General features: G+C 39.8%; 1 protein-coding gene across 3 annotated transcripts in view; it reads right to left on the bottom strand.

Annotated features, from left to right (window-relative positions):
* Window positions 1-25,941, bottom strand: part of RBMS3 (RNA binding motif single stranded interacting protein 3) — a 723,800-nt gene that overhangs the window by 351,946 nt on the left and 345,913 nt on the right. For 2 of the 3 annotated variants that reach the window (XM_086742736.1, XM_086742737.1), the window contains one exon: window positions 8,097-8,266. In XM_086742736.1, coding sequence (XP_086598862.1) covers window positions 8,097-8,266 — 170 coding nt within the window. The remainder of the gene's footprint in view (window positions 1-8,096; window positions 8,267-25,941) is intronic. The other variant, XM_086742738.1, reaches the window with a different exon arrangement.

Raw genomic sequence — 25,941 nt, 5'->3', positions numbered from 1 at the left:
CTCTGCTCTCCGCACATGTAATACAGCCATTGATTCTGCTCTCTCACTGCTGCCATCAGTTCTCAAAGGACAACAGATCAGAAAGACCCACTGAACTTGACGACACAGAGAACAAATACCAAAAATATCAAAAATGCAGACAAATCTAAAAGACATGGGTGAGCTTCAAAACAGAAGAACCAAACATAACCAGAACTTTCATTGCCACTATTCTCATTTTTAAAAATCAAACAACACAAAGGAGAGCAGTGGAGGAATCTTTGTCAAACCATCAGCCCATCAGTTGGCCTCCTCACTAGAAAGCAGAAACCGACCATCAGAGTTCTACAGAATACCTTGAGGGGCTGGAAAATTCAGACTGCCAAGAGTCCCATGGTCATGAAGGCCCTTCCAGAGAGCAACACCCACATTACAAAACCAGTCATTTGTCTGACAGACAGGCACTGGGCAGAGCCTGTCCATCCTTTGGATAGTTTTTGGCCAAGAGCATTTTGAGTCACTTAAACGCTTACATCAATAAGGAGACCTGGAGGGTCTGGTGATGCCATGGTTGGCTGGCTGCACACAAAATATGCTGGAGACGTGGAGGAAAAAAGAGGACAAGGAAAGATTGGAAACATCCACATCTCAGAACAGGTCAGCAGAAGCTCATTAAGTGTGTTTGCCCTTTTTCCTATCGCAACACCCCTCCTGCACAGTAAGCAAAACAGGTGGCTGTTACAGTCATGCCCTTCACACCACTACACAGAAGACTCAATATTTTTGTTATGAGCTCTCTGTTTTGTTGGGTTTTTGTTTTGGTTTGGTTTTTTTCCCCCCAGGACTTTAATTAAAATTCATCAGAAGAAATGTTTTCAGCAGCAGTGTCTAAGAACGCTGCCTCCTCCCCTATCTTCCATTAAATCAGGTTCATCCAACTTGAAAGGAGATGAGAAGCTCTCACTGACACTCTGTCACACTCCAGTGAAAAGACGGGCACATTCAAAACAGGGAAGAGTGCAGGTGCTCATTTATTACTTTACGCAGATTATTTTTCTGCCTTTCTTCCTGACAATGGGAACGTTCACATTCCAGATGGAGCTCTCTGTAGTGCTACGGGCATTTGCTGACCTAGAGTTTTGTTTTCCCTGATGAAAGACGCTAGGTAAGAAAAGGAGCTGTTCACTGACTACTGAGGCAACTTTAATGTTTGTTTTTAACAATGGAAGACATTTGGAGATTATTTTAATGGGGAATTAATATACAAATAAATTTTAATGATATCAGGTAAAGGCAAAAAAACCTGTGCACATCCACGCCCGTATTTACACACTGCAAAGATGTAATATTTGTCTAAATCAGCTGTTTTTAGAAACCAAGATGTCGCTCAGATGAAATACAACTTCATTGTCTTGTACTATTTCGGACCCAGAGAGCAACCCCACAATGTTTTTAACAGCATTGATAAGCACCATCACTATGAAGATGTCTTCAATGCAAGAATTAACAAATCACATCCACGGCATTTATGTCTACTTTATGCACACTTAATGTTCACCATTTGGTTCCTGATCTTTTTTGACTTAAAAGTATTAACCTGAAACTAATCTTTTATCCCCTTCTCACCCCTCTTAATAAACATTTATGAAAAGTCTCTGATACAAACAACTTGAGCAAAATACAGATTTCTCCAAGCTAATCCATCAGCGTGTGTTTCTCCAGTCTGAACAGGCACATTAATGAACGAGAGGAAAAAACTCATATTTGTAGTTCCCTCATTGCTTTGAATCAGCATATTCCGTCCAGCAGGACACCTTTCCTCTGCTCAGCCCAACAGTACGCCCTTCTTGGGACGTTGCTTTCCTGATTTTACTTGGAATAACAAAGCAAATCTGAAGGCGGAGTTGGAGGGGCTTTTTCCCCCCCCAAGTGTAGGCATTTCTTTGGTTCCCGTGAAGAATGATCCCTTCAGCAGATTTCAGAGCTGTTCATAGTTCTTGTATTACCAGGATACTCCAAATCAAAACATCCATTAAGATTTAAGCAGGAACTACTCTCTATGATGCCACAAGGTTCCAAAGTGAGCTAATCCCACCGAACGAGTGCTCTTCACCTTCATGCCCTTTCAGTCCCTGCTACATCACAGAGCAATGGTGTCAGCTGATATTAACTGCAGGAGGGATCTAGATTATGTAGTCATGTTTGAATTAATATTGAAGCCACAAAGCACCTTGCTTTGACGTACACAAGGTTACAGAACCCAGTAAAGTCCTTTCCATCTCCAAAGACAACTACTTAAAAACACAGGAGCAGACACAGGTTAACAATCTACTGCTACATAAGTCTCAGATAGTTTGGGTTTTCTCTTCACCAGAGTCAGGATAAGAATATCAGTTCACACTGGTTACAAATTTAGTCCAACTTCATTGTAGAGCAAAGGATTTACTCCAGGAATTCTTTTGGTCTTTTTGGTTTTGAGTTCACTATGGGGATTTTATTTTGGTTAAGCTTTGTTTTACTCATAATTCACAGTAATTATTTTTACTTAATGTTTTAATGCAGAAGAAAAGGAAAGGAACGGAACTTACTTTCCTCACACCTTCATTTCATCAGTTCTTATATAATATGGACTTCATGTTATTTTCACAAAATAAAAGGAAAATAAAAAATAAAAATAGCCAGGAATGCCAAACCCTTGCTGCCTTAACACACAGCAGAAATGGCCGTCATGAACTTGCTATAAAGCTTAGTCTAATGTAAAATGTTGTACTTGAAATTTTTTACAAGAAGAGTGGTGAAACACTGGCACAGGTTGCCCAGAAAGGTGGTAGATGCTGCATCCCTGGAAACATTCAAGGCCAGGTTGGATGGGGCTCTGAGCAACCTGATCTGGTTGGAGATGTCCCTGCTCGTTGCAGGGGGTTTGGACTAGATGACCTTTAAAGGTCCCTTCCAACCCAAACTATTCTATGTTGTAGCTATTAACAAGAGATCCTGTCCTGAAAGGCACCTTGAATCCCTCTAAAACCTCAACGAACACAGCAGTTTTCTGGGGAGGCAAAAGGAATGCACACAGTTCATTTCAAAAATAGTCTGGGATTTAAGTCATACGTGTATTTTCAATTAATAACCTTGGTTATATTATCCTGGGGGCTAGCCCTTTACCAGAATCCAAACAGTGGCAGCCTGAATACTTATTCAGATGTTCCACAGGGACAAAACCAAGGACATTCAGAGTGGAATGAGAGGCTAAAATCTCACATCTGATGGCTTGTCAAGGTGACAATTAGGATACCTTCAGAATTAAAGAAAAAAAAACAAACAAACAAAACAAAACAAAAAAAAAACACACCCAAAAAGCAAACACCTCCCTTCTCCCTAAAAAAGTCATCCTCAAAAAAATCCACAAACAAACCCAAATCCTTGAGTAATCTGCACAAAATATGCATCTAGAAACTATTTAGAGAAAGCAACACTCGGACTATCATGATTCAGTAGGGATTTCCCACACCTGGAAAACCATTTATCTGGGAGATTCCGGCTCATGTTCCACCAAAGTCAGCCTGAGCAGCACACAGACTTGCTGTGCTTTAGGTTTAGATATTTTTTACTATTGTTGTTTTAATTAAATTCTTTACTTTTACCCTGGACCACAAAGAAGTCAAAACTTGAAGGGTGATGAGATAAGCTAATCCAAACAAGAACAACAAAGCAGATGGAAATAGAAGATTTCTGAAGGTACATCATAGGCGCAAGGTGGAAGGACTAAATCAGAACAAAAACATACGTGAGTTTAAACTACCACTAGACAGTGATACTAAACACCACAAGTAGTTTTCCTTCAGACTATAGACTGGGCATGAAAAATTCATGACTGAATTAGGATGGACAGGGATTATCTTTTGAATACATGCCAATGTCTTAATAGTGCAACGCACAAGGCTTTTTTAGAGCCAAATGTTGTTTTTTATAAGCCAACTTTTCTTTTCAAATTCACTGAGCGGGGGAAAGGGAGAGAGAGAAAGATAGTTTACAGCTCTTTTCCCACATTTCATTTCTCTTCTCCAAAACTTATTTTATCTTTTTAAAAAGTTTTGGGTCTAAGTCTTCTTCAGTGCAAACATGTAAGAAAAGACAGACAGAGATCAAAATCCTGAGAGACAGACTGTGAGTTTTTGAAATTAAAAAAAGTTTCAAAGTAATAAATCTCAAATGTTTCATTTGTGCATGAGATTTCCTTCAATCAACCTCCACCGGGATGCAGTTACTAAGAATGGGATGTGTCCAGTATACCAACGGGGGACTAAGCCATCTGTGTACGTTTTTAAGATAATTTTAGAATTCTTCTGGATGAAATATAACACAACGCATGAAAATCAGAATGACATATTATGAATATTTCAAAGATAATTATTTATATTTTGCTTGTACAGTGACACACCATGCACATTTTACTGTCTATAATCTGTAATTTTACATCTTAAGGTTGATTATCTTTCCTTTTGATGAAAAGCTTATTTTGACTGGAAAGATACATGTATAATGGTGTGTACCACTGCACCAGCAGAGACTGTATACCTCGGAGAAATAAATGATGATGATGTGATATTTACTATTATTTTCATGAAATATTTAAAAATGAAAATTTTAGACTAACAAGTTCTGATGATCAATATGATCTGTTTTTAAAAAACTTAAGAAATGTTAAGAGAGGCCAAGGTCCATTTTTGGAAGTTCCTCTACTTGATGTTTATGAAAATCCAGAAGAAGATTCATACGTAAAAGAACAACATATTCTTGGTGCTAAATATTTCTATTCACTCTTTTTCGATCTAACCTTTGACAGTGTCATTGTATAAAGTCCCAAAAGATATAGTGAAACCTAATAGCTCCTTGTTGCAAAAGAATTTGGTGCAACTTTGCTGGACACACGTTAAAGCAAATACTGAGGAACACAACTACACAAAAAGAAAATCTTCCAGTGGCCTTTTTTTTATTTACTCAGTGACTGTACAGCCTATGATGACTTGTTTTCCTTTAGTTATATGAACAGTTTGACAGATTACTGTGACAAGGTTACTCTTAAATTGATAAAAGGTTTGATAGTGTCAGAACATTTGTCAGAAATGTCTGACATCACGTGTAATGGACTGGGCGCTTCAAGCACCAATGGCACTCCACTCTGCTGTTTTCTGTTTGTAATGTGTGTAATACGCACCACCCAACACCACACAGCAGAAATACAGAAAAGCAGGCAGGATTCACCAAAACAGCCCCATACTTTATCAAACAATTCTGATTAAAGGGTTTCTGTTCCATAACCCACCTGGCAAAAAGCAATTCAATAAAAATGTTACACATCAATTAGAGGGTAGCTTCCTTGATGGAATAAATCTGGAAATGGGATGGACAATGATAAGCATACATAACTGTAAGTATTTCCAGCATTCCTTGTACTTCTGAGAGAGAAATATTGTGAGTTTAGAACATTATTCCTCAGACCTGCCAAATGTCAGACATTGCAAGTGACAGTTGTACTGCTGGCAGCCTTGTCACATGCTAAAGTAGAGGAAATTAGTTCAGAAGGGCTCATTTTAGGCACTGGCAGCTAGTCTAGGAGAATCAGTGTCCTATGCATAAGCTAGCTTTGGTGAACACCTCCCTTAAAAGCAGCTCTCTAAAAATCTTGTGCTACAAAATAATAATACGGTTTATGGATTTGAATTCAGGTTCTCACCTCACATTTTATAGAAAATTACACTAATATTTCTATGCAGGAAGACGAAGAGCCAGTACCTTTTGCTGTTTTGTGAATATCTGTTCACATTAAGTCACATGATGAGGCCTCAGCCACATAAGCTGAGAGCTCTAAAGAAGACAACCATTTCTGAAGAGATAAATCTATATCTTGCTCTTACAGCAGCAGACTGCTGCTATAGATACTGTGTTTTTTGTGGGGGAAAAAAAAAAGTTAAGATAGATGGGATTTAGACCTTTATCCACCTCTATTATATAACCATCTGCAAAGGTAAAGAAAACATCTTGCAATAATTACTTTAAAAATCTACATGTTTTCATGACAAATTCTGGTCTTTTTAGATGTTTAAGTTTCCCTATATCATTTTTCCCTTTTGCTTTGAGAAATACTTTTTATATTCTGAAGAAAAAGACAAACAACTATCTGGTTTCTTCTCACTTCCATTCATCTAAAGAACAGAAAATCAGCAAAATGAATATCAGTATCTTTCTTAAAGAGCTTCTGTTCAAACAGGAACTCCATGATAGCAAGACAAAGCCCTCTAATCATAGACCAGATTAAGTTTAGTGGAGTTCATTAAAAATTTTGCCACAGTGCCAAAAGGAAGCTCTCAGATATCTGACGTGCACTTCCCATATGCAGACAAGGGGTAGGGATGTGCTCTCCGAGCTTTATGATTCAAGTAACACTGCTCGTACCACAGCCAACTTGTGCCTCACACCATGACTGCAACACGAAGCGCCAAAGCCGTGAGGCTCCTCTAGGAATAGCTAGCTCATTTCTGATCAGCTGCTCGGCTGAAAGCTTTTGTCTGAACTTGGAAAGGGTCAGACTGCAAGAAGATGTATAGCAAAATAGATTTTTGAACGTCAGTAGACTACACTCAATTTATACCTGCTGAGGATCTGTCCCTTGAACTGGGATTATCTGTGACTGTCAAAGGTGGGAAGTGTCAATGAATGTAGTTTGTACAAATGTCAGACAGGTACACTTGCAATTCAGCTTGCGTGAAATATGAAAAATCACCAGCGTGCTATACCCCTGTGAACAATGAGCCAGTTCTACCTGCAGCAGCTTTAGTAGGAGAAAGTCACAGAGAAGCGATTCTAGCTCACATAACTTTGCTAAAGTTCAGATATCACTTCAGTAACACTGCTTGTTCCAGTTCCGGCCAGCCATGTCCACATAAAGCATACTTCGGAAAGTCTTTCAGCATTTTTTCATCAAAATCAGTAAAGGCAGAGTGACATAGAATTGTAACATCCCATTAAACTGTTACTCCTGTTGCAAGCTTCAAAAAACCAGCTATTTGAATTCAAGTCAGTAGATCAGCCCTGACTGTCCCTTACTTTACCAAACTTCATTTATTGATCTCTGTTTGAAAGATTGATTTGTGATGAAAAAATATCAGAGACGCTGTTGACTTCTGTAATAGGCTATTCTGTGGCAAAAGCACTGCAGTTCTGTGTCATAACAAGGGTGGATTTTTATTTTTCAAGTCTCTCCATATTCTTATTTCAACACAAAAAAATACATTCTCCTGAATTCCACCCAGACAATCTCTCGTTGGAATGTCAAACTGCATTATTCCCCTCCCACATGTCATCAATAATAATCAAGACTTTGGAAATACAATCAGGTTCTCACTTGTCCTCATATTACCCACTACATTCAGTAGACTAAGGAGGGGTAACAGGGTGCAACTTTTTAGGAAACAGTTGTGTTGATGATGTATGAGAAGCAAAGAGCTCCTTCCTGCTGCCTCTCCAGTTTCAACAGGAATAAAACACAACTAAATTGATATTTATCAGCACGATCTGCAAACATGACTCTCAAGATAAACCAGGAGAAGAAGGTGCTACTTTCCACATCACCAGTTTTCAGTGAACTGCAGTTAATTAGATGTTTGCTACAAGGCCACATTCAGTGTGTTTCATACTTCTCAACCTTTGAGCCCAGCAACGTGTGACACAGCAATCAAAAGACATGAGAAATAACTGAGGTAGGAAGGCTCATGTTTTGTTGTGCACCAGGTTATGATTCACATATCATTGTAACTATAAAATCTGCTATTAGGGAGGTTTTCTTGCCATGCAAATTCTCCTTTTAACATAAGAAAGAAACCAGATGAAAACAAACATAAGTCAATTAGAAGGCCCTTACCTCTTTATCTCCCAACACTCATTACCAGGAGGTTTTCAACAGGCATTAATTAGCTGTTCAAACTAAAGGAATAACGGTTAACCTTCAAGTGCAGGAGGCTTCTGATGTCTTTTTATGGACATACTTAAGTGTCAACTGAAAGGCCAGCTTTGACATTTTCCTACCCAAAGACACTGAGTATTTTAAGTGTACTTACGGCTGGCACAGCTTGATAAGGTCCTGGTCAGTCGTGCCGGGTGGAAGGCCTCGAATGTACAGGTTGGTTTTACTCAACTGCTCTCCACTGCTGTTGTTGCTGCTGTTGTTGCTGCTGTTTGTGCTGGGGCTGGGAGGAGCCATGGGGTGGGGAGCTGGTGCATAGGACTGCTGGAAACAAAACAGAACAAAAAGGCTGTTACTGCAAATCAAAAGCATGGCAGACTCATGTGCTTTACCCAGGTAACTCTAGAGCTATGCATTGAGAGATGCTTCTCCTGCCCTCCCTGCCGCCTCCCGCAGCGCGTGTGCCTACCCCCTGAGCCACTAACACCTTAAAAATGCAAAATGAGGCTGAGATTTTGGAATTAGCTATAGCTATAAAGTACATTATTTTACTTTATTTTTTCTAAACTGGAATTAATGAAGCTAATTATAAGCCTGTTTTATCTAGATCACAAAATAAAGCTGTGAAATGACAGATACTCAGGAGTAACTGGTATTAAAGAAAGAATTTAACCACAATCTGGTTTAAGAATACTCTAAGACAAAAATACAAGTATCTAGCCAAAGGGAGGGGAGCTGATGCTAGTAACCTATTAAGTCTTTTCTAATCACGAGGAGCATCCAGTACACACATAGTCAGGTGGCAGAGAGTTAGCCAGCCTGAGAGGGGAAAAAATCCAAAGAAAGGACTGAAAAGATTGTCATTATGGACATCTTTCACAACAGAGAAACAGAGTTTGGAAAAGATGATCAGGCTAGGACCTCCTGCTTGCAAAACCTTACCCACTATTGAACAACCACAAACCACACACCACAACTGAGAAATATCACTTAAAAAGGGAGGCATTCTCATAGGGAAAACAACACTCTCTCCTAACTCCCTGGTAAATACACGCTGTGAAAGGAGAGACACATATGCTGTAAAAATTAAGAAATCTCCGATCTCAGGTAACAACAGGGAAATTAAGCTGCTGCAACCATACCCAGCTCACTGACCATCAGTGTGTTTACTCACAGCACAGAGTGCTTGTCAGGGGAATGGAGGAGTAGTTGGAAGGAGGAGGCCACGTCCTGTCACCACTGTGGCCTGTGCAGAAAAGCTGAGATCTAGGGGAGAAGCTCGAAGAGGCCGGGGATGTTGTGGGCCGAGGCTCCGGCTGGAGAGCCAGAGGAACTGGAGTCAGAGCTCCAGAAATCTAACTGCCTGCTGAGGGGGGGAAAATCCTGCTTCCACGAGCTGACCGGCTGCTTCTGCTAGCAGCACACATGGTCACAACTGTAGGTAAATGCTGGGCCAATGCTAAATTAACCACAGTGGGCTAATGCACTAATAAAAGCAAAACATAAGCAGTTTTCATTATAGTAGCAATGACACTTAGTGACTTCTAATATGCTCATTCTGCATTTAGGCCTTGAACAGAGAAAATATTTAAGTCTCTGACTAATTCTGATCACACTAATCAACTGCCCCTTTCATTTCAGTGGCCCTACTTTAGCGCTTCTAAAGAGTGAGAATATCAGAATTCCTCTGCAATATAGCCTAGCTGACTCAAGTAGGACTCACTAGAAGGAAAAATAAGTTTAATAGACGGTGCAATCACCATGCTAGCAAGTAATGACATTCACTCTCATCTTCAGTAAAAGGGGAATGAGATTCCTTCCCCTAGTATCAGTGTAGATATTTTTGCTGACAATCAAAAGCACTTAATGCATACGGCTTATGTTTCTCTACACACACATTTTATCACCAGGTAATCCCCACCCACCCGAGCTTCAATGTCATTCCCAGAAACACAGAGCTGAAGCAGCCTCGAGTACCAGTACAGGGAACCGCCTCGGCTGAGTCCCAGTGGCATGGGCACGTCCTGGAAATCAGCTCCATGCCACAGCCATGCCATGGTTGGGTAAAACTGCAGACAACGGTAACCTCCAACAAATATACAGACACACGCATCTTAAAACATCCTGGCTGAAAGCGTATTTCAATCTCTAAGGGTTCCGGGCCATGGTAGACGTAGACGTGACTGTTTGTAGCACGTGTTTGGCTTTAGTATATCAAGAGCTCAGAAAGCATCTCATGGTAATCTTGCACATTTTGAGCACTGGTAATGTAAAATTAAAAAAAAAAAAAAAATTGAAACAAGGTCAAGGTGACATTCTTCCTGCTTCACTCCACACTTCCAAGTTTACCATAGGCACCGAATGCACGTAAATGATGTAAAGCAAGGACAGAATTTTCTGTAAGTCAATAAAGTGCTATGTACTTTAATTATTAATTGTTATTATTCTATATGTCTTAGCAGGGGATAATGAGTAAATGGCCTACTCTCACACCAACCTAATAAGCAAGAAAAAAAACAAGTGGAAATATACCTTTGAAATACAAAGAGCAATTTTCATTCTATTATAAGATCTTTATCCTCACACAGAGGAAAGCACTGGGGGCCTAATTCTAATTTAAGCTTAAGACATTTTATCCCTCTCAAACAGCCGAAAGGGGACCTAAAAGTGAACACGAATTACATTTACACTGATTTTAAGGCTACAGAGATGCTTTAAGGGTGAGCAGAGGCAGCCGTACTCTACGTTGGAGGACATTGATCTCCTCAAATCAGCAAGCACTTCTGTACTCCAAACTCTCTTCACTGATAAACCTCAGCCACTGCAGCCCCCAGTAATTTGCATGCATATCCAAGACCCCAAAATACAGTCCACTGAAAAATTACAAAATTGCCTGTACTGGGGCTGATGACATCTTCTGGTTGGTTGCCAGACTAAAAGCTTCAGGTCAGAAGAAAGCTTTGAATTCTGATTTCCTGAGCCGTGGAGTGTATGACTGACGGCAGAAGTATGCGTTTTGCCTCCAAATGAGCAAAGGGTCTGGTTCTTTAATGCCCACATAATAACTGGAGTGAAAGAAAGAAATGGCAAGCTGATGACGATCTCAGATCCTGAATGACATCGAAGCGGGGCATTGCCTGGGGAGCCACCTGCGCACCTGACAGCAGAAAATTTGGGCCTTGTTCTGACATCAGCCCCCTCCGTGGTTGGGCGCAAAGCACTTAACTTCTCTGCCATGAGAGCCACGAGGAGCACCGTTTTCCAGACTGGCTCAAAACACCCTGACACCAGCTGTAGAAATCTGGGAAAGATGTTTTGCAAACATAGTCAAGCACAGGACCTGCAGCGCTAGGAAAAAAGTACTAGGCGAAATCTACACATTTTACTTCAAAAGGGAGCTGGAATTCAGAGCTGGCTTTGCTGTTAATTTTTCAAATAACCAATGCAACCAACTCATTTTTCAATTCTCATGCTTCATTATTCAATGGGGAGTGTGGGGGGAATGAACTGGTTTGTAGATTATTCCAAGCAGCTTATTAATTTAGCATGGCTGGCTAATAGGATTTGTTTTCATCTTTGAAAAATGAATGAAATTTCTCCTTTTTCATTATTTAAAAATAAGAAATTAATGTGTTTAATTCTCATCCAGTCTCAGGAACACACCCTCGTTCTTAAACCCTACCGTTGAGTGCATAACAAAGTGTCCCATGCAAGTGCGCACAGTTAAAGCATGAATAATGAGGTACCTTGGTCTTTCTTACTCAATAATCCAGAAATGCTGAACCAGAGGCCTCTTGGTTACTAAATGAACAACACTCCTCCTTCCAACATCCAACCTCCTTACGCAAGAACGGTATTTATCTTCCCATAGCAACCACAGCACTCTCATATAGTTTTTCACTTGTTGCAAGTTTAGTCTAAGGCATTTTTGTTCCAAAGCAAAACACTATTTTAAAAGACAAATTTCAAATATTTTTTTTCACATACAATTCCTTTTGGATGGGAATCACAGGCCCCAGATGCCAAGTTGTACAGTCTGCTTTATTAGCAGCAGCTGGCTCCTTGGCAGGCTTCTGAGGCGGTCGGGCTTGTGGTTTTGGAGTGGTCTCTGAGCCTGGGATACAGCTGGACAGCTATGCTAATGGACTAGCCAATTTGTTTGTATTCACCTTTGGCTATCCCAAAATTATACTCTTTCATGCACTTGAAAGTAAGGTCTTGGAAAAATTCCCCATTAACACCGATACGTTGACTTTTCCTATCGTAGTGCATATTTTATATTAAAAAAAAAATGAGTATGACACACAGTGCTGCATTAAAACACACGTTATTTAAGCAATTGTGAACACACACTATCCATTTCACTCTGAATGCAGCATTTTCCAGCTGTTAGATTCATCTCGCTTACAGCGCAATTGCTACACAATTCCCTCAGCTCCTGATTGAGAGGATAAAATAAGGTGAAGTAAATACAAATAAATTGTACAAATATCAGTTTACAGCTCACGCTACAAAAACACTGTTCTCTTTACACCCAACTGTACAAAGGAGTAATTTTTGAGAGCTGGAGGGTTCTTACTTGCCAATTATAGTAACGATGAGAGGATGCCACCAACGTACCAGCCTGCTCATGGGATTTTGGGTCTCACTGAACGGCAAATCTCATATTAAGCAAAGAACAGTCATCACAGTTGCAGAGAAAACAGAGAGGTAGGGTAAATATAACAAAAAGAATTAGATAGAAGCCACAGCAACTCTTCTGCCTTCAGTTGGCTTCCTCAGTGAGGAGCAGCACCAGAAGGTAAGCTGTATTTCTCATCCACAGCCAGGTGGAACAGAAAAGTGAATAAAAGATGAACATTGAACTGACAACACAGAAACCTTGTATATCTTAGAAAGGCTGCAGTTAGGGGAGCTTGAGTCATAATTTTCTTCCAGAGTTTGTAGGGCATTCAGTGGTCTTGCAGAATCCAGCCATGACTATTGTCTAGCTCCCATCCGGACAACAAAGGCCTGGGAGACAGAGCTCCTCTGGGATGCTTCCCTACATAGGCAGATCTTTGCCTAGACACCTAACAGAAAACAAACAGGTGTAATAGTGCACATATTTTGTAAGCTCTCTGCACAGTGACAAAGCTTCCTGCACTGTTTCTGTAGAGCTAACAACCCACTGCTTGGCAACATTTTCCATTTGTAAAGGAATGGCATGTGACAATGTAAGTAACCTCAGAAGATGAAGACAAACAATAAGCTTCAAAGTCTGCTCCATCACAGGCCTTTCAACTGGCAAAACCAGAAAACACCTGAAGAGGATTTTGATTTCTCTGGATCACTTCCAAGGCCTTTAAAAGCGATTTGCTGGATACGAGAAGACCGGTGAGTCAGAGCTGCTGGGTTACGCTCTCTGTACTGCCACTGCATTGCTGTGCCACTCCAAGCAGGTCATTTGGATTCCTTATGTCTCAGTTTACCAATCTGTAATGATTCTTCCTTACCTTCTCAAGGCTTATATAATGCTCTGTGATTATTGGATGAAAGACACTATTGAGGACTGCAACATTATCTAAAGATGAGGAAAAAATATTAAAATTTAACTTAAAAGCTAAAGCTATCCCTAATTCTTCTCCAGATAAAAATGATTTCTGCATGCAATGATTTTGCTATCCTGTATCTAAACTGAATGAATGAAATAATTTTAATGTTTAAATAAAATGACAATCCAATTAGCTTTCTCATTATTCTTTTTAAATTTTATTTAAAAACAAACTTAGAATTATGCAATCACAGTGCTATGAAGCTCATGCTTCTTGCATACACAGATTTTTTTTTTTTAATTCTATTCCAAAAGATATCTTTAGTCCATAGGAAAAAGGTGTCATTGTGTTTTGCTTAGCCTTTCTTTTCACTTGTGAAAAATGACAATTATGGGGAAAAAAAAAAAAAAAAAAAAAAAAAAAAGACACCAAAACCCTAGTCCTCTAATAGGCACAGTAGTCATTCAAAAGTCTGATTAAGATTGGGATTTGATGGGTCAGTAAGATACTTTCAGATCTTTGTTTCACACACAAAGCTGTTGAAATTAGTAGGCTAAATACTCCTGGGGCTTACAATTCCCTTGAATCTGGCACAAAGCACTAGAAGTCTATAAAGCATAAGCTCAGGCACAATTTGGCTCAATTTTCTCTGTTCTAAAATATACTTCTCTTGCAAATCATGACTGTCCAGCTTTTAGCATTTTATAAGCATTTACAGGTAGACAATACATAGAAAGCAAGGAATCCATGGGAAGAGGGAAAAGTCCTTTATTGGACAATAACTGCAAAGTAGGTCTCATTTTAGGGTTTTCTGCATTAAAACCAAGCAAGCAAGCAAAAAACAACAACAGTTCACTCTTCTTGGCTATCGTTAAGAGCACTGAGAGTTTAGCAATCATTAGCCAGGGTGACATACACTAGAAGCTTGAAAATTTTCTCATTGATCACAGTATCTTCTATTTCCACCAAGACAGACTGAAATACATCAATCCATATATCACTCCACTCCCACCATTACCAACAGGAAACTTGAAAACCAAACTGGTCAGGTGGAAAGTGACTTATTTTGAAGTACGACATAGTTTAAATAATAAGGTGGGTTAGAGCACATATCATTAGGAGAGACTCTCATTAGGAGATGGTTATCTTGCCTGAGAATGAACAGGCCCCAACAAAAAACAGTCCAAGACAAAGGAACGGCACAGAGTCGAAGAGCATCATTTGCAGAATGATAATGCCCCGGCCATCACTGCCCCCCTGGGTTTTGGTCACTAAATAGATGTAAGCTGCCGAGCTACCAACTTCAGCCCTTTGCCCTCTCCTCTCTCAGAGTTGCTATACCAAAGATAAAACTACTCATCCCTCATAAGCGATTTTCTCTTTATCCATGGACTGCCTGTCACTCTAGACTAAACTATGGTAGCTTCCCTGAATTTAGGGCTTCTCACGTACAGACAGGAGGGTACAATTTAGTCCTTAGCACTAAAAAGCCAAAGACTAGGAATAAGAGCTGTGTCACCAAGTAAATATTTTTCCAGAGCTGAAAGTAACCTTCACAGCCTTGTCTCCTCCCATTTATTTCATGGCAGGAGGCTCCTGTGACAGACCATTCCTGGAGCATTATTTATTTCTCAGCAAGGGAGAAAAAGGATTCCTTCTGTAGATAAAGTATTTTGGCACTTTGGCAAACTCGTAAACAATATCCTATATTCTTCGACATAAATTAGTGTTATTGCTTCATTATCCAATTCATTCATATTTTATTGATGTACTGAGACTAGATGTGAACAGAATCTAGATCTTAAAAATACTAAGTCTGAGCAATCCAGATGATAAAACATTACAATTCCCCTAATAAGAATATTTTAGAGCACAGATCAAAATATGACAGCAATTACTGCCTATGACACAAAATCTTTGTAGTAAAAAATGAGGGGAAAAATAACAAATTTAAGCAGAAATTATTGTTTGTGTTTACATTTCCATGTAGCCAATTTTTGGGCTACAACGGTAAGTTGTTGGTCCATTTGAAGGTTTAGAATAAAAACGCAGATCAAAAGGCTGATACTTAACTCTCCCAGTGTCTGCAAAAACAAACACATTTTTGGTTCTGAGAAACTATATCTACACTCTGGGGTTTTGTTTACATGTGGCAGACTAAAAGCATCTTGGAAATGAGATGTAGGAGACACGTGCTTCACTACATTGCTTTTCTGCACACAGTCCACACGTACCACAGCATCAGTACTGGTGCAAGAACCTGAGTATAATAAAAGTCCATCACATAGAACTGAACTTAAAGCACAGAACAAAACCAAAACATTGATATAATCTCCTTCCTCTCCACTTGAGATTTTGGTGAGCAGAAATCTGAAGCAGATGTGTTTTCATTTTGCCGAATAAAAGCCCAACCAAAAAGGGTTTTCAAAATCCAACCCAAATCTTCACAGTTTGTCTTTCTTATGGAAGAATTAAGCAGCAAATCTGTCACTGACATGAGCGTTGGTGGGATGAAGGAATCAAGGGTGGCCAAGCTCCCCAGGAACAGTCTCCATCATCTCCCCATGTTACCACAACAATATTTTGTAGATGTGTATGGGGAACCTCTGCTCCCTCCACCCAGTGCTATATAAAGATGAGCTATGCCTCCTCTCTTGCAGCCAAAGGAATCCGCAAAACACAGAGTTTGGGAAAGGTCTGTCCCAAAGATAACAGTGTGACACCATCAGGACAGAATTTGGGACATTCCACAATAGCTGGAGTTCATATTTGCTTTGGAATCCCTTGAGTTACAGCAACACACTGCTCTCAGGCCAGGGACCCGAGGATGCCCACAGAAGATATGAGCCATCACAAACCTCACCACATTATTGCTTCCAGAGCAAACTCCTCTAACAAGTTCATGATAGCAAATAGCTTTTAAAAAAAATTCCCCGTAGAAGCCATTACAGTTGATACCTAATTCAAGGCCAGGTTGGACGGGGCTCTGAGTAATGTGATCTAGTGGAAGACGTCCCTGCTCCTTGCAGAGGGGTTGGACTAGAAGATCTTTAAAAGTCCCTTTCCAACCCAAACTGTTCTATGATTCTTTAATTCCTTGCTTAGGAAGAACAGAAGAGAACCAACTTCATAAGAATGATGTCTGTAATGTCACTTAAAGGACAGCTAGAAAGCCTTCCAACAGTAAGCTGATACAGCTGGGATAAGAATCTAACGGTAGCAGTTAGGATTTAGGTGTCAGCCTACAGAGATTGTTGGCCAAGGTGGTGCTGGGCATCTTCACACTTGTGACAGCCCTGAATAGTGTACCACAAAAGGCTAAGGGAGGCAGGGAAGCCGGGGTGGCCAGGCATAGGGCTCACCGCAGGCAGCTGGGCCTGAAACCCCACATTAGGAACATCTGTTCTAGGTACTTCTTAAAATGAGTTGTCTGTGTAAGAGAGTGGGCTTTATAATGAAGTCACCATCATACATGAGCTAGGAAACTGTCTAGGCCCACGTAAAGAGTGAGGTGAAGAAATGGGTTTCTGCAAGCCTTAAAGGAACTTGGTAATGAGGTGAATTCCAGAACTTCATCAGGTCAAAGGCAGCTTTGAGCATCACACTACCAGCATCCCAGAAGCACACAAAACATTAGGTACCTGGGAAGGTCAGCAAGATTTGCCATAACACATTTTGAGATTTAAGCACATATATTTTCAGCTAGTGTCACTAAGTGCTTAAACTCATATGCTAAGGAAGTGGAATACAGATGAACATTCTGCACTTTGTTACTGTAGACTCTGATGTCTTATAAAAATCTCAGTTCTCTCTAGATTTCATTCTGCAGACATGGGAGGTAGTGTGGAAAATGCCATTAATTTTCTTTGATTTAAGAACCATCTACTGTAATTTACGTTTACATTTTCTTCTAGAACTCCATCAAATACACTTGAGGCAAAATTAACTAAATAAACAAAGTAATTAATGCAAAAATATAGAACGTCTTTATTCTATTTTCAGAATTTTCAGAATTGCACTCAATTTATTTACAGGCATTTCTATTTTTTTCCTTTAAAATTCACCTTTCTATAAGTGATACTGGTTTTGAGGATGAATTTAACAAGCATGCTGTGGGCGTGTAAAAATCCCAGCACTGCTACCTTCTTGAATCTGTGAAATAAAATGTTTTTATGTTTTTGTTTCCATTCATACTATTATTAGGAAAACATATGTATCTTAGGTTGAACCTCAGTGCCAGAGCACTAAATCCTCAAGATACATCCTATATTCACACCAAATGCAGACTGAGGCAGAGGTCCAAACTGATCACCCCATCCTCAGGGGTATTTGACCACCTGTGTAACTAGATGCCACAGCAGTTACTGCCCAGCACGTACTTTGCTTTGTTGTCATGACTGGAGGTCCTGGGAATGTCCACAGGACTACTGAATAATAAAAATCTCCACCTAAATTTTGTAATACTTAAAGTCACTGGAAGATGACAACTACTGCTTAGCAGCTGGTGAGATCCTGACATCTGTTTTTGCTAGAAGGTAAATGAAAATTTTTTTTTTTTTTTTTAAAGTAAAAATAACTTCAGAATGTCCATTTTGCTTCAAAATCAGTGAATCTGAATATGCATAAACCTGCCCTGCTGGTTAGATATATAAAAGACTCATCAAAATACTTATACTGTAATTCAGTATAATTCAGCAAGTCCTTCCCCTTCTAATTGCTACTTCTTTCTTCAATGTTTCCACCATCTCTGGTTTTTAACACTCCTCATACTGACGTGCGGGGAAGGCCTAAATTTACTATGGTTTAAGTTCTCAGTCTCTTCCCCGTTCTTCAATAACAGATTGTGCTTCTGTACTTGTCCAAAGTTTCAAATGTCATTTGACTCATGCACTCAGCAATGTTGAGTCAATCAAAATATTCATATAAAACTAACTTGCAGTTTGGTAAAAGTAACCTACTCTCTTTTTTTCTGATGCGCTTAGAACGGCTCATAACCAGTGCAAAAAAATTTAATTTTATTGCGTTACCTTGCTTTTCTCAGTTTCCTAAAATCATCATTATTTTCTGCTAAATGTTGTGGGATGATGATCCAAGTATCTTGCTAACATACACAGATTCAGCTGAAAATGTTTCGCCTAAACCATTTTGGGCTTTGTGCCATGCACTTTTTCCATACTGTGCGTAAAAATCCGAAGAATCTAAACTTGTGTGCTCAGAGGTGAAGAACCTTGCAACATGGGGACTCAGACGCTTCATTATGCATCTGTGTAAAATCCAATGGAACACTAATTGGGCTAATGAGGTACTCCTGTTGCAAGCAATAGGAATTCGGAGTAACAGGATACATGTTAAAATCCCTGAAACAAACCAGAAAGTTTTTTTAAAAAAAAAAAAAAAAAAAGATTCTAACACATTCATCGGTATTTACTATGTTTTTCATCCAAATTATATATTTCTTGGTAAACAAGAGCTTAAATTTCCTTCTGCATTGCAACATTGCCTCCAATCTCTTCTGTTAGATTTCTGGCTTTTTGACCTTCTGATATTCTTCATTCACGCATGATTTATTTTTTAAGTCTGCATTTTTTTCCTCTGGAAAGAACATGTACTTGAAGTAATTTCAAATGTTAAATTGGGATAAGTAAAATAAGAACAAAAGTCTCCTTAATACATTTTCTTAATAAATGTTGTACCAAGCTTTAGAACAGAAGCTTGAAGAATGTTAGTAGGTAACATTAAGTTTTATATTTCAAATCAGGTACAAATAAATACTCTAAAGGAGTACATTTAACACTGCTGTCATAGACTCATGTGCACAAAAAAAAAAAAAAGGAGAAAAAAATCAAGTCTAAAATGAGAAATAGTTTACATAAAAAAAAAAAGAATGGGGAAGAGGGACAGCTACAATACTTCTAATAAAACAATAATCAGATTTTAACAGTAACACACCGTGTTACCAGCTGGAACAGAAATTGGTTACCAGGGCAATAAGGTCATCTATGGGCACGTTGGCAGCAAAAGGAAGACCAAGAAAACATTTGCCCACTGCTGAACAGGGCAAAGGACTAGTGACAAAGGACATGGAACAGATGGAGGCTCTCGGGGCTTTCTTTGCCTCGGTCTCCACTGGCAAGGCCTGCTGCCAGGTCTCTCAGGTCTCTCTGCCTCGTAGTAGGGCCTGAGGTGAGAGGTGCTGCCCCCGAAGAGGAGCATTAAGTTAGACACTACTCCAGGAAGCCATTTATAGGTTGCTCAACAACGACCGCAAGGGACACGGCCAACGTCACCATGAGGCCAAGGGCAAATAACACTTGGCCAACTTTCTTGCCTTCTGTGTTGAGAGAACCAGCTCTACAGATCGGTGGAGAGGAGCGGATGTTGTTTACCCTGACTTTAGCAAGGCTTGCAACATGGTACCATCACCAACAAGCTGGGAGTGCACCCTCACCGAGAATGCAGATAACACCAAACTGCAGGGAGCAGTTGACTGACTAGAGAAAAAGACTAACTCAAAATATTAATATCAGTACATCCAGTGCAATAAGAAGGAAGTACTCAGCACAGAACTCCTTCACCTCACGCATTATGTACGCTAAAAGCCCTCAAGTTTACCTACAGAACAAATGTCTACTAAGTGTTTTCTGCAGGTGCAGATACATCCTATAATCTAACTGTACACAAAGCATCTGAACTTTATCGCTTTGTTATGATTTGACCTCAACTTTACTTCATTTGCTAAAAGTCATTATTAAACAACAATGTTCCACACAGATTTCAGCAGCAGTAGCATTTACATCAATGCAATATCCTTGAGTTAAAGGAATTAGAAATGCTGAAAATCCTATTCCTCAACTTCTTCGATGATCTACACGGTAGCCTAAGGAAACACTGTCTAAGAAAAGAGTAGCATCATTTTAAAGGCAGTCTGGTTCTCAATTATTCGAAATTAAATAAACTGGCAGATCTTTAAAAATCTCTCAGACTAAAAGTTACACAATTAGTGCCACTACTAGCTACCGTCAGATAATCAAAATTCAATTTTGATAGGATTTTAAATTAAATGCATCCCTAGTTAGAACAGATTTTTTTACCTTCTTCTTTAAATGGGGGAGGCAATCTGACTCCCCCAATCATATCAAGGTATAGCTCCCAACGGGCAGTGTACTCAGATCAGGTACTCAGGGTATCTAGGCTCAATGCATAAGCAACACACACAATAGATCTAGAGTGGTAATTACAACGCAACACTCAATTTGGAGGAATTTGGCCCAAGAAAACTTGAAAAATAACTTCTTCAGTGATCTTAAAACTGCAACGGTACACTGAAAGACATCAGCGCAAATACTGCAGGTCTCCAAGGTGTGTCTGAGGCCAGCTGCAGGACTGAATTCTGCTTACAAGATAAGGAACTAAACTATCGCTGAATACCTCTGCAAAGGCTGGAGTCTTGGGGAAAGCAGAACATACCTAACCAAGTACTCAAATGACCATGTGGTGGTCACTACTCACACAGGATCCAAATTCAGACCGCACAGGCTCATGAAGTTCAACGTTTTCTAACTTCTGACTCCTTGACTCTGTAACCTTAACTGCCATTAACATAATTAACAGTCTGATAACAGAAGGTGACAGTTACTTTCTGTAAGAAACACCACATTTGGGAAAACAAAAAGCCCACCTAGCAGAGAGCTTTACATTTGGGAAAAAACAGGCATTTTGGGAAATGGCATACGAAATACAAGCCAAGAATAATTATTCCCAGTATACCTTTCACTCTGGGACTTTCCAACCAGAGGCTGTATTTGGACCATCAACCTAACACATAACCCAACACCTTTTCTATGATCTGACCCATTTAGACTTTAGTCCTCTAAAAATCTCTTTGCAGGAATCAGGTTTAGAATTAAATTTTATATTAAAAAAAAAAAATACATTATTTTAAATCTGCCACCAAAAAAAAAAAAAAAAAAAAAAAGGAATTGCTGCTTCTTCTCTCCATTCTTTTTTTACAAGGAAAATTTTGCAATGTTTTTTTTCCACCTTCTTCCGACCACTCAGAACATTTTTCTGTGAAACTCTGTCATACTGCATCCCACGTCTTACATGGGTAATCCTCAAAAACATGAGGAGGTGGCAGCCACCCAGCCACAGGGATTGCTATCACATCTTTTTGCAAGTAAATAGAAACATCGTTGACATGGTGATGCATGTGCCAAAATACAGAGTCAGATTATTAGAAGTGCTAGATGTTTTTAGCACACTTTGAAAAACAAATTCCTATTCAAAAATATTTCTTCTTAGGGATTTCACCTAAAAGAAAAACAGGAAAAAGGGAATCCTAGACTAAAAATATATAGATATTCTTTTAACTCTACTGATGTTAAATATCTGTGTTATCCCTCATATGACTAGTGTTTTGTCTGTGATGGCTTACCATTAAATTTCATTTCTTAAACCTGGGCTAATGAAGCTCTTGCAGGGCAAAAAGTCCTTCCATGAAGGAAATAACCTGCTATCAGGTTATTATATATTTCACTAAGGTTCATTTATCATTCCAATTCCCTCACCCTACTACCCCCAACACACAAAACTCTGCTGAGAGGAGGAAATATATGCAGCAACATGGCATCCCTGAGAGGGAACCCTGCCACCACTTTCTGCTGCCATACAAAGCCTGGCTCTCTCTGTCCCCATCTCTGGCTACCAACACTCAAGACCTCAACCTGCTTCCAACACATCTGGAAGAACCTCTACAGCCATCAGACCAACTGACTGGTCTGGCAAGGATGACCACAATTTAAGAAGTTCCCTTGCAGGCTGTACACTGAGGGTTTCTGAGCCCTAAGTGGCCTCCTGGTGTCCTCCTCCCTTTCTCTCCCTCCCCACTTCTGAACATCAGCTCCTACATAAGGACACCTCTTAGCATCTGGAAGAGCAGGAGTCATTCAAGCTCTGACAGTGAAAGGGGCAAGTACAGGTGAGGGTCAACATGGAGAGTGATTCCTGCTATTAGTATTATAGCTCTGAAAAATACGGCAATGGCTATGAAGCTACACATACACATTCACTGCATTTCTTGGACTCCATATCATATATTTCTTCAGCAAATAAACATTTTTTCTTTTCTCATTAATGCTTTTTACGGTCTTTCATAATTTTTCTGTGGGAAGCTAACTAGTATATTACCACAAGTCAGGAAAACAAGGCTTTGAAATATTCCCCCGCCCCGCAACAGCATCAAGTACGATGATACACAGTATAGTCTGGTTTTCCTTAAAGCACTACCCTCCAAAAGCGTTAACTGCCAGATTTCTGCAGTGACAGTCTGCAAGGCTAAAATTAGAAAGCAACACCTTCCCTTGCACCTCATCACATGATAGGAAACAAACATAAATAGGGAAATACAATATGTTCCTAAAGGTGGAGTCTGAATACTTTCATCTCCATAACAGTTTAGAATTAAAGGACGCTTCCACAAGCAGCTTCTCATGATATGTCACCTGTTACTCGCATTATAATTTGCTTTCTGCACAGTTAAAAAGACGACCACCTCTAAATATGCTCCTTCACAACCCAGTCTGGCCTGAACCATATTACTTCATGTCTATGCTACAGATATTTTTTTTTATTAGGCACCACTGTCTTACCAGATGCCTATTTATTCTAGCACACTTCTGCACAGACAACACAAACCTTTCAGTGGATCCATCTCATTGATAACTGTTACCCTACATTTCACCCGGGAGTATTGCAAACTCCTTCGCAGGCCACATCTCTCCCTCCTGCACTACTGAGGTGCAGCTGATTGCAAGACTCGAAAGATAAAACACCAGGTCATATTCTTCTGAAGGGTAGAATTAAATCTGCTGAAGGTGCATCACGGTCCGCACACGAAAAGAAAGCATAGACAAATTATCAACTCATTTAGGACCTTTACTTCTCCTGCATAAGAGAAGCAGGAACAGTCCTTTGCACAGACACAAAAAAAAAAACCCAGACATATGTCACAGTGTAGTATAACACTACATCTCATACAACAGGAGCGCATCTAGCCATTATGATCCAACTTAGACAAAGCTCTGACAACCTGCTTCTAAGCTCATCACCTCACGGGCTCAGTTCTAGCTCAGCTCCACTCTCTCATCTACTCCTCTTGCTGCAGCAGCGTGCCCGTGGCTGAGGAAAAGGGCAACTTCTCCCTGGAGCAAGGCTCTGGTTTGGTCACCAATTCCCAAGGCAGCGCCCTGGATGCGCTGAAGCCACAGGGATTTCAGCAGACCTGAGGTAGGGAGAGAAAGAGATTTTTTTTCTGCAAATCTCGAGGGATCAGACTCTTCTATTTTAGTATCCCTAATTACAAACATTGCTATTTTTGGTCCTAAAATGTTCGTAGCTTTTTTAAAATTAGCCACAGCATTTTACTTCAAGACGCCCCGGCAGCAGACAGCTCCACAGGCTAGCACCCTACTTGCTAAAATAGTGTTTATCAGCTACTTACTTGATCACGATAACATTTCTGACAGTTTAAACTTAAGTCCCAATTTAAAGACATTTTAAATTAAAAAGAAAAAAAAAAAAAGGCCTCTGGATTAGAAGTTCTCACCGAACATCCCAAGTTTGTGAACTGGCCTTAACGTTTAATAAGAACCATTTATGCCAACAAAAGGGAATTAAAAACAAACACACACAAGACCCCCTCCCCTCCCACAACAGCTAAGGAGCAAACAAGGCCATCGCCATCAATTCCTTTCAAGCCATTCATCAAACTAGTGGCAACAAAAATCAGGCCCAGCTTTGTTACAAACAGAACAATAAAGAAAAAGGAAGTTGAAAATTAAGGAAGAAATGCTTACAGACAAGTTTAAGGGAGTTTTATTTATTTTTTTTGTCAACAATTCAGGCACCAGGGTTTTCTTCGCTGCACTGAAAAATTACTAACAAAAGTACTAACAAAATTATGTGGCTGTTTCTGAATAATTTCATAACTTCAAATTTCAAGTGAAATATTTCATTATTTATCAGCACTTTTTTAAATACATACAACATTCATTACTGAAATCAGGACAGGACAAACTACTTTCACCTTCAGCAGTAGCTGATCTTACTCAAACAAACATCCAAACTAGCTTTCTTTTGCTGCCTGTGATCCTAGCCTAACACTCTTATTTACAGATTTTTTTAAAATGAACTTAGCTTCCTTGAAAAACAAAAGCAAAACCCCACTACAGAACAAAAATCCACCACCACCAAAAAACTATCAACACTTTCTCCAGCCTAAGCCCACAATATTTGCCTTCAGCAGCCAAGGGCTTGAAAGTGCCTTAGCTGCATTTATAGCTACAGGGTGGCATCGGGTAGGAGGTGCATGCAAGATCAGCTCCGTTCCCCATCCCACGCACCCTAAGAGACAGACACCCCTTTATGGTCCAAGGGCTTGGTCATGCTTTCGTTGTCACCAAGGAGGGACAGTGCTAACACAAAAGGACAAACACACTTGTCCAGAGCAGGCAAGGTGGGTAAGCAGGAGTGGGATGCTAGGCAGAGACGCACAGAAGTGCCCCATCAAGAAGGGGATGCAAAGCACCACGATCTCAGCGCAGCATCGCTCAGCTGAAGCCCACTGCCTTGCAGCAGCACCTGATCCCTTCTTCACATCCATCACTTTGTGCTGGAGTGGAAGCTCTCAGAAATTAATGTGGACAGTGGAGCTGACACTTTCTATCAATTAATAAATTTCAAAATAAATAATGCCAGTCATGCGACAAGGCTGGTAAGTGATTACCAAGATGCCTCATAAATCGGTATCAACTCACCACATTTTGAATTTAAAGCGATTAAGGACATGAAAGGAGAATCTGTCTTCAGGGGAGGAAAAGTTGGCAGGGTAGGTAGCCTCTTGACATCTAGTACCAATGTTAACACTTGTGCACAAAGCGAGGTAGCAGGACAATTATCCTTTCTGAAGATCTGGTGGCCTTGCTTATGCTAGCGGGTTAATTTTCTCTATTTTCTAAACTCCCTTGAAGTGATCCACTGATGGCTGGTCTCCCTCTCTAAGCTGACAGTTTATCCAAATAACTGACACTGTTCTTGTTATCATTTAAATAGCTTCAAGTTGCCATTGTTTAACAGCCATGTTCTGTGTATATAAAAAGAAAACCTTTAAAAACTAATTCCAAAGATGTCTGTTAGCCCAGGAAATATTTAACAGCAGCAGCAGCTATGCAGTGAGAAGGTTAAGGTAGTTAGTGTTTGTGACAATTGCACTCAGCTATTCTATCCAATAGCAAGAACATCCTTGCGTTTATCAAGGGAATAGATTTAGTAAGAAACTGCACACAGCAAGAAATAAATGAGAGATGCAGGAAAAACTCATATTATTGTGGCATCTGCTGGAGCTATTTTAGAACGGTGTCCCCCTGTGCTGCTCCACTGACGGGCTTGTGAGTATTCACTAAAATTAAA

This window comes from Chlamydotis macqueenii, chromosome 2 (genome assembly GCF_036417535.1).
Source record: "Chlamydotis macqueenii isolate bChlMac1 chromosome 2, bChlMac1.mat, whole genome shotgun sequence".
Classification (NCBI taxonomy): Eukaryota; Metazoa; Chordata; class Aves; order Otidiformes; family Otididae; genus Chlamydotis; species Chlamydotis macqueenii.
This window is presented reverse-complemented; position numbering and strand designations above follow the sequence as displayed.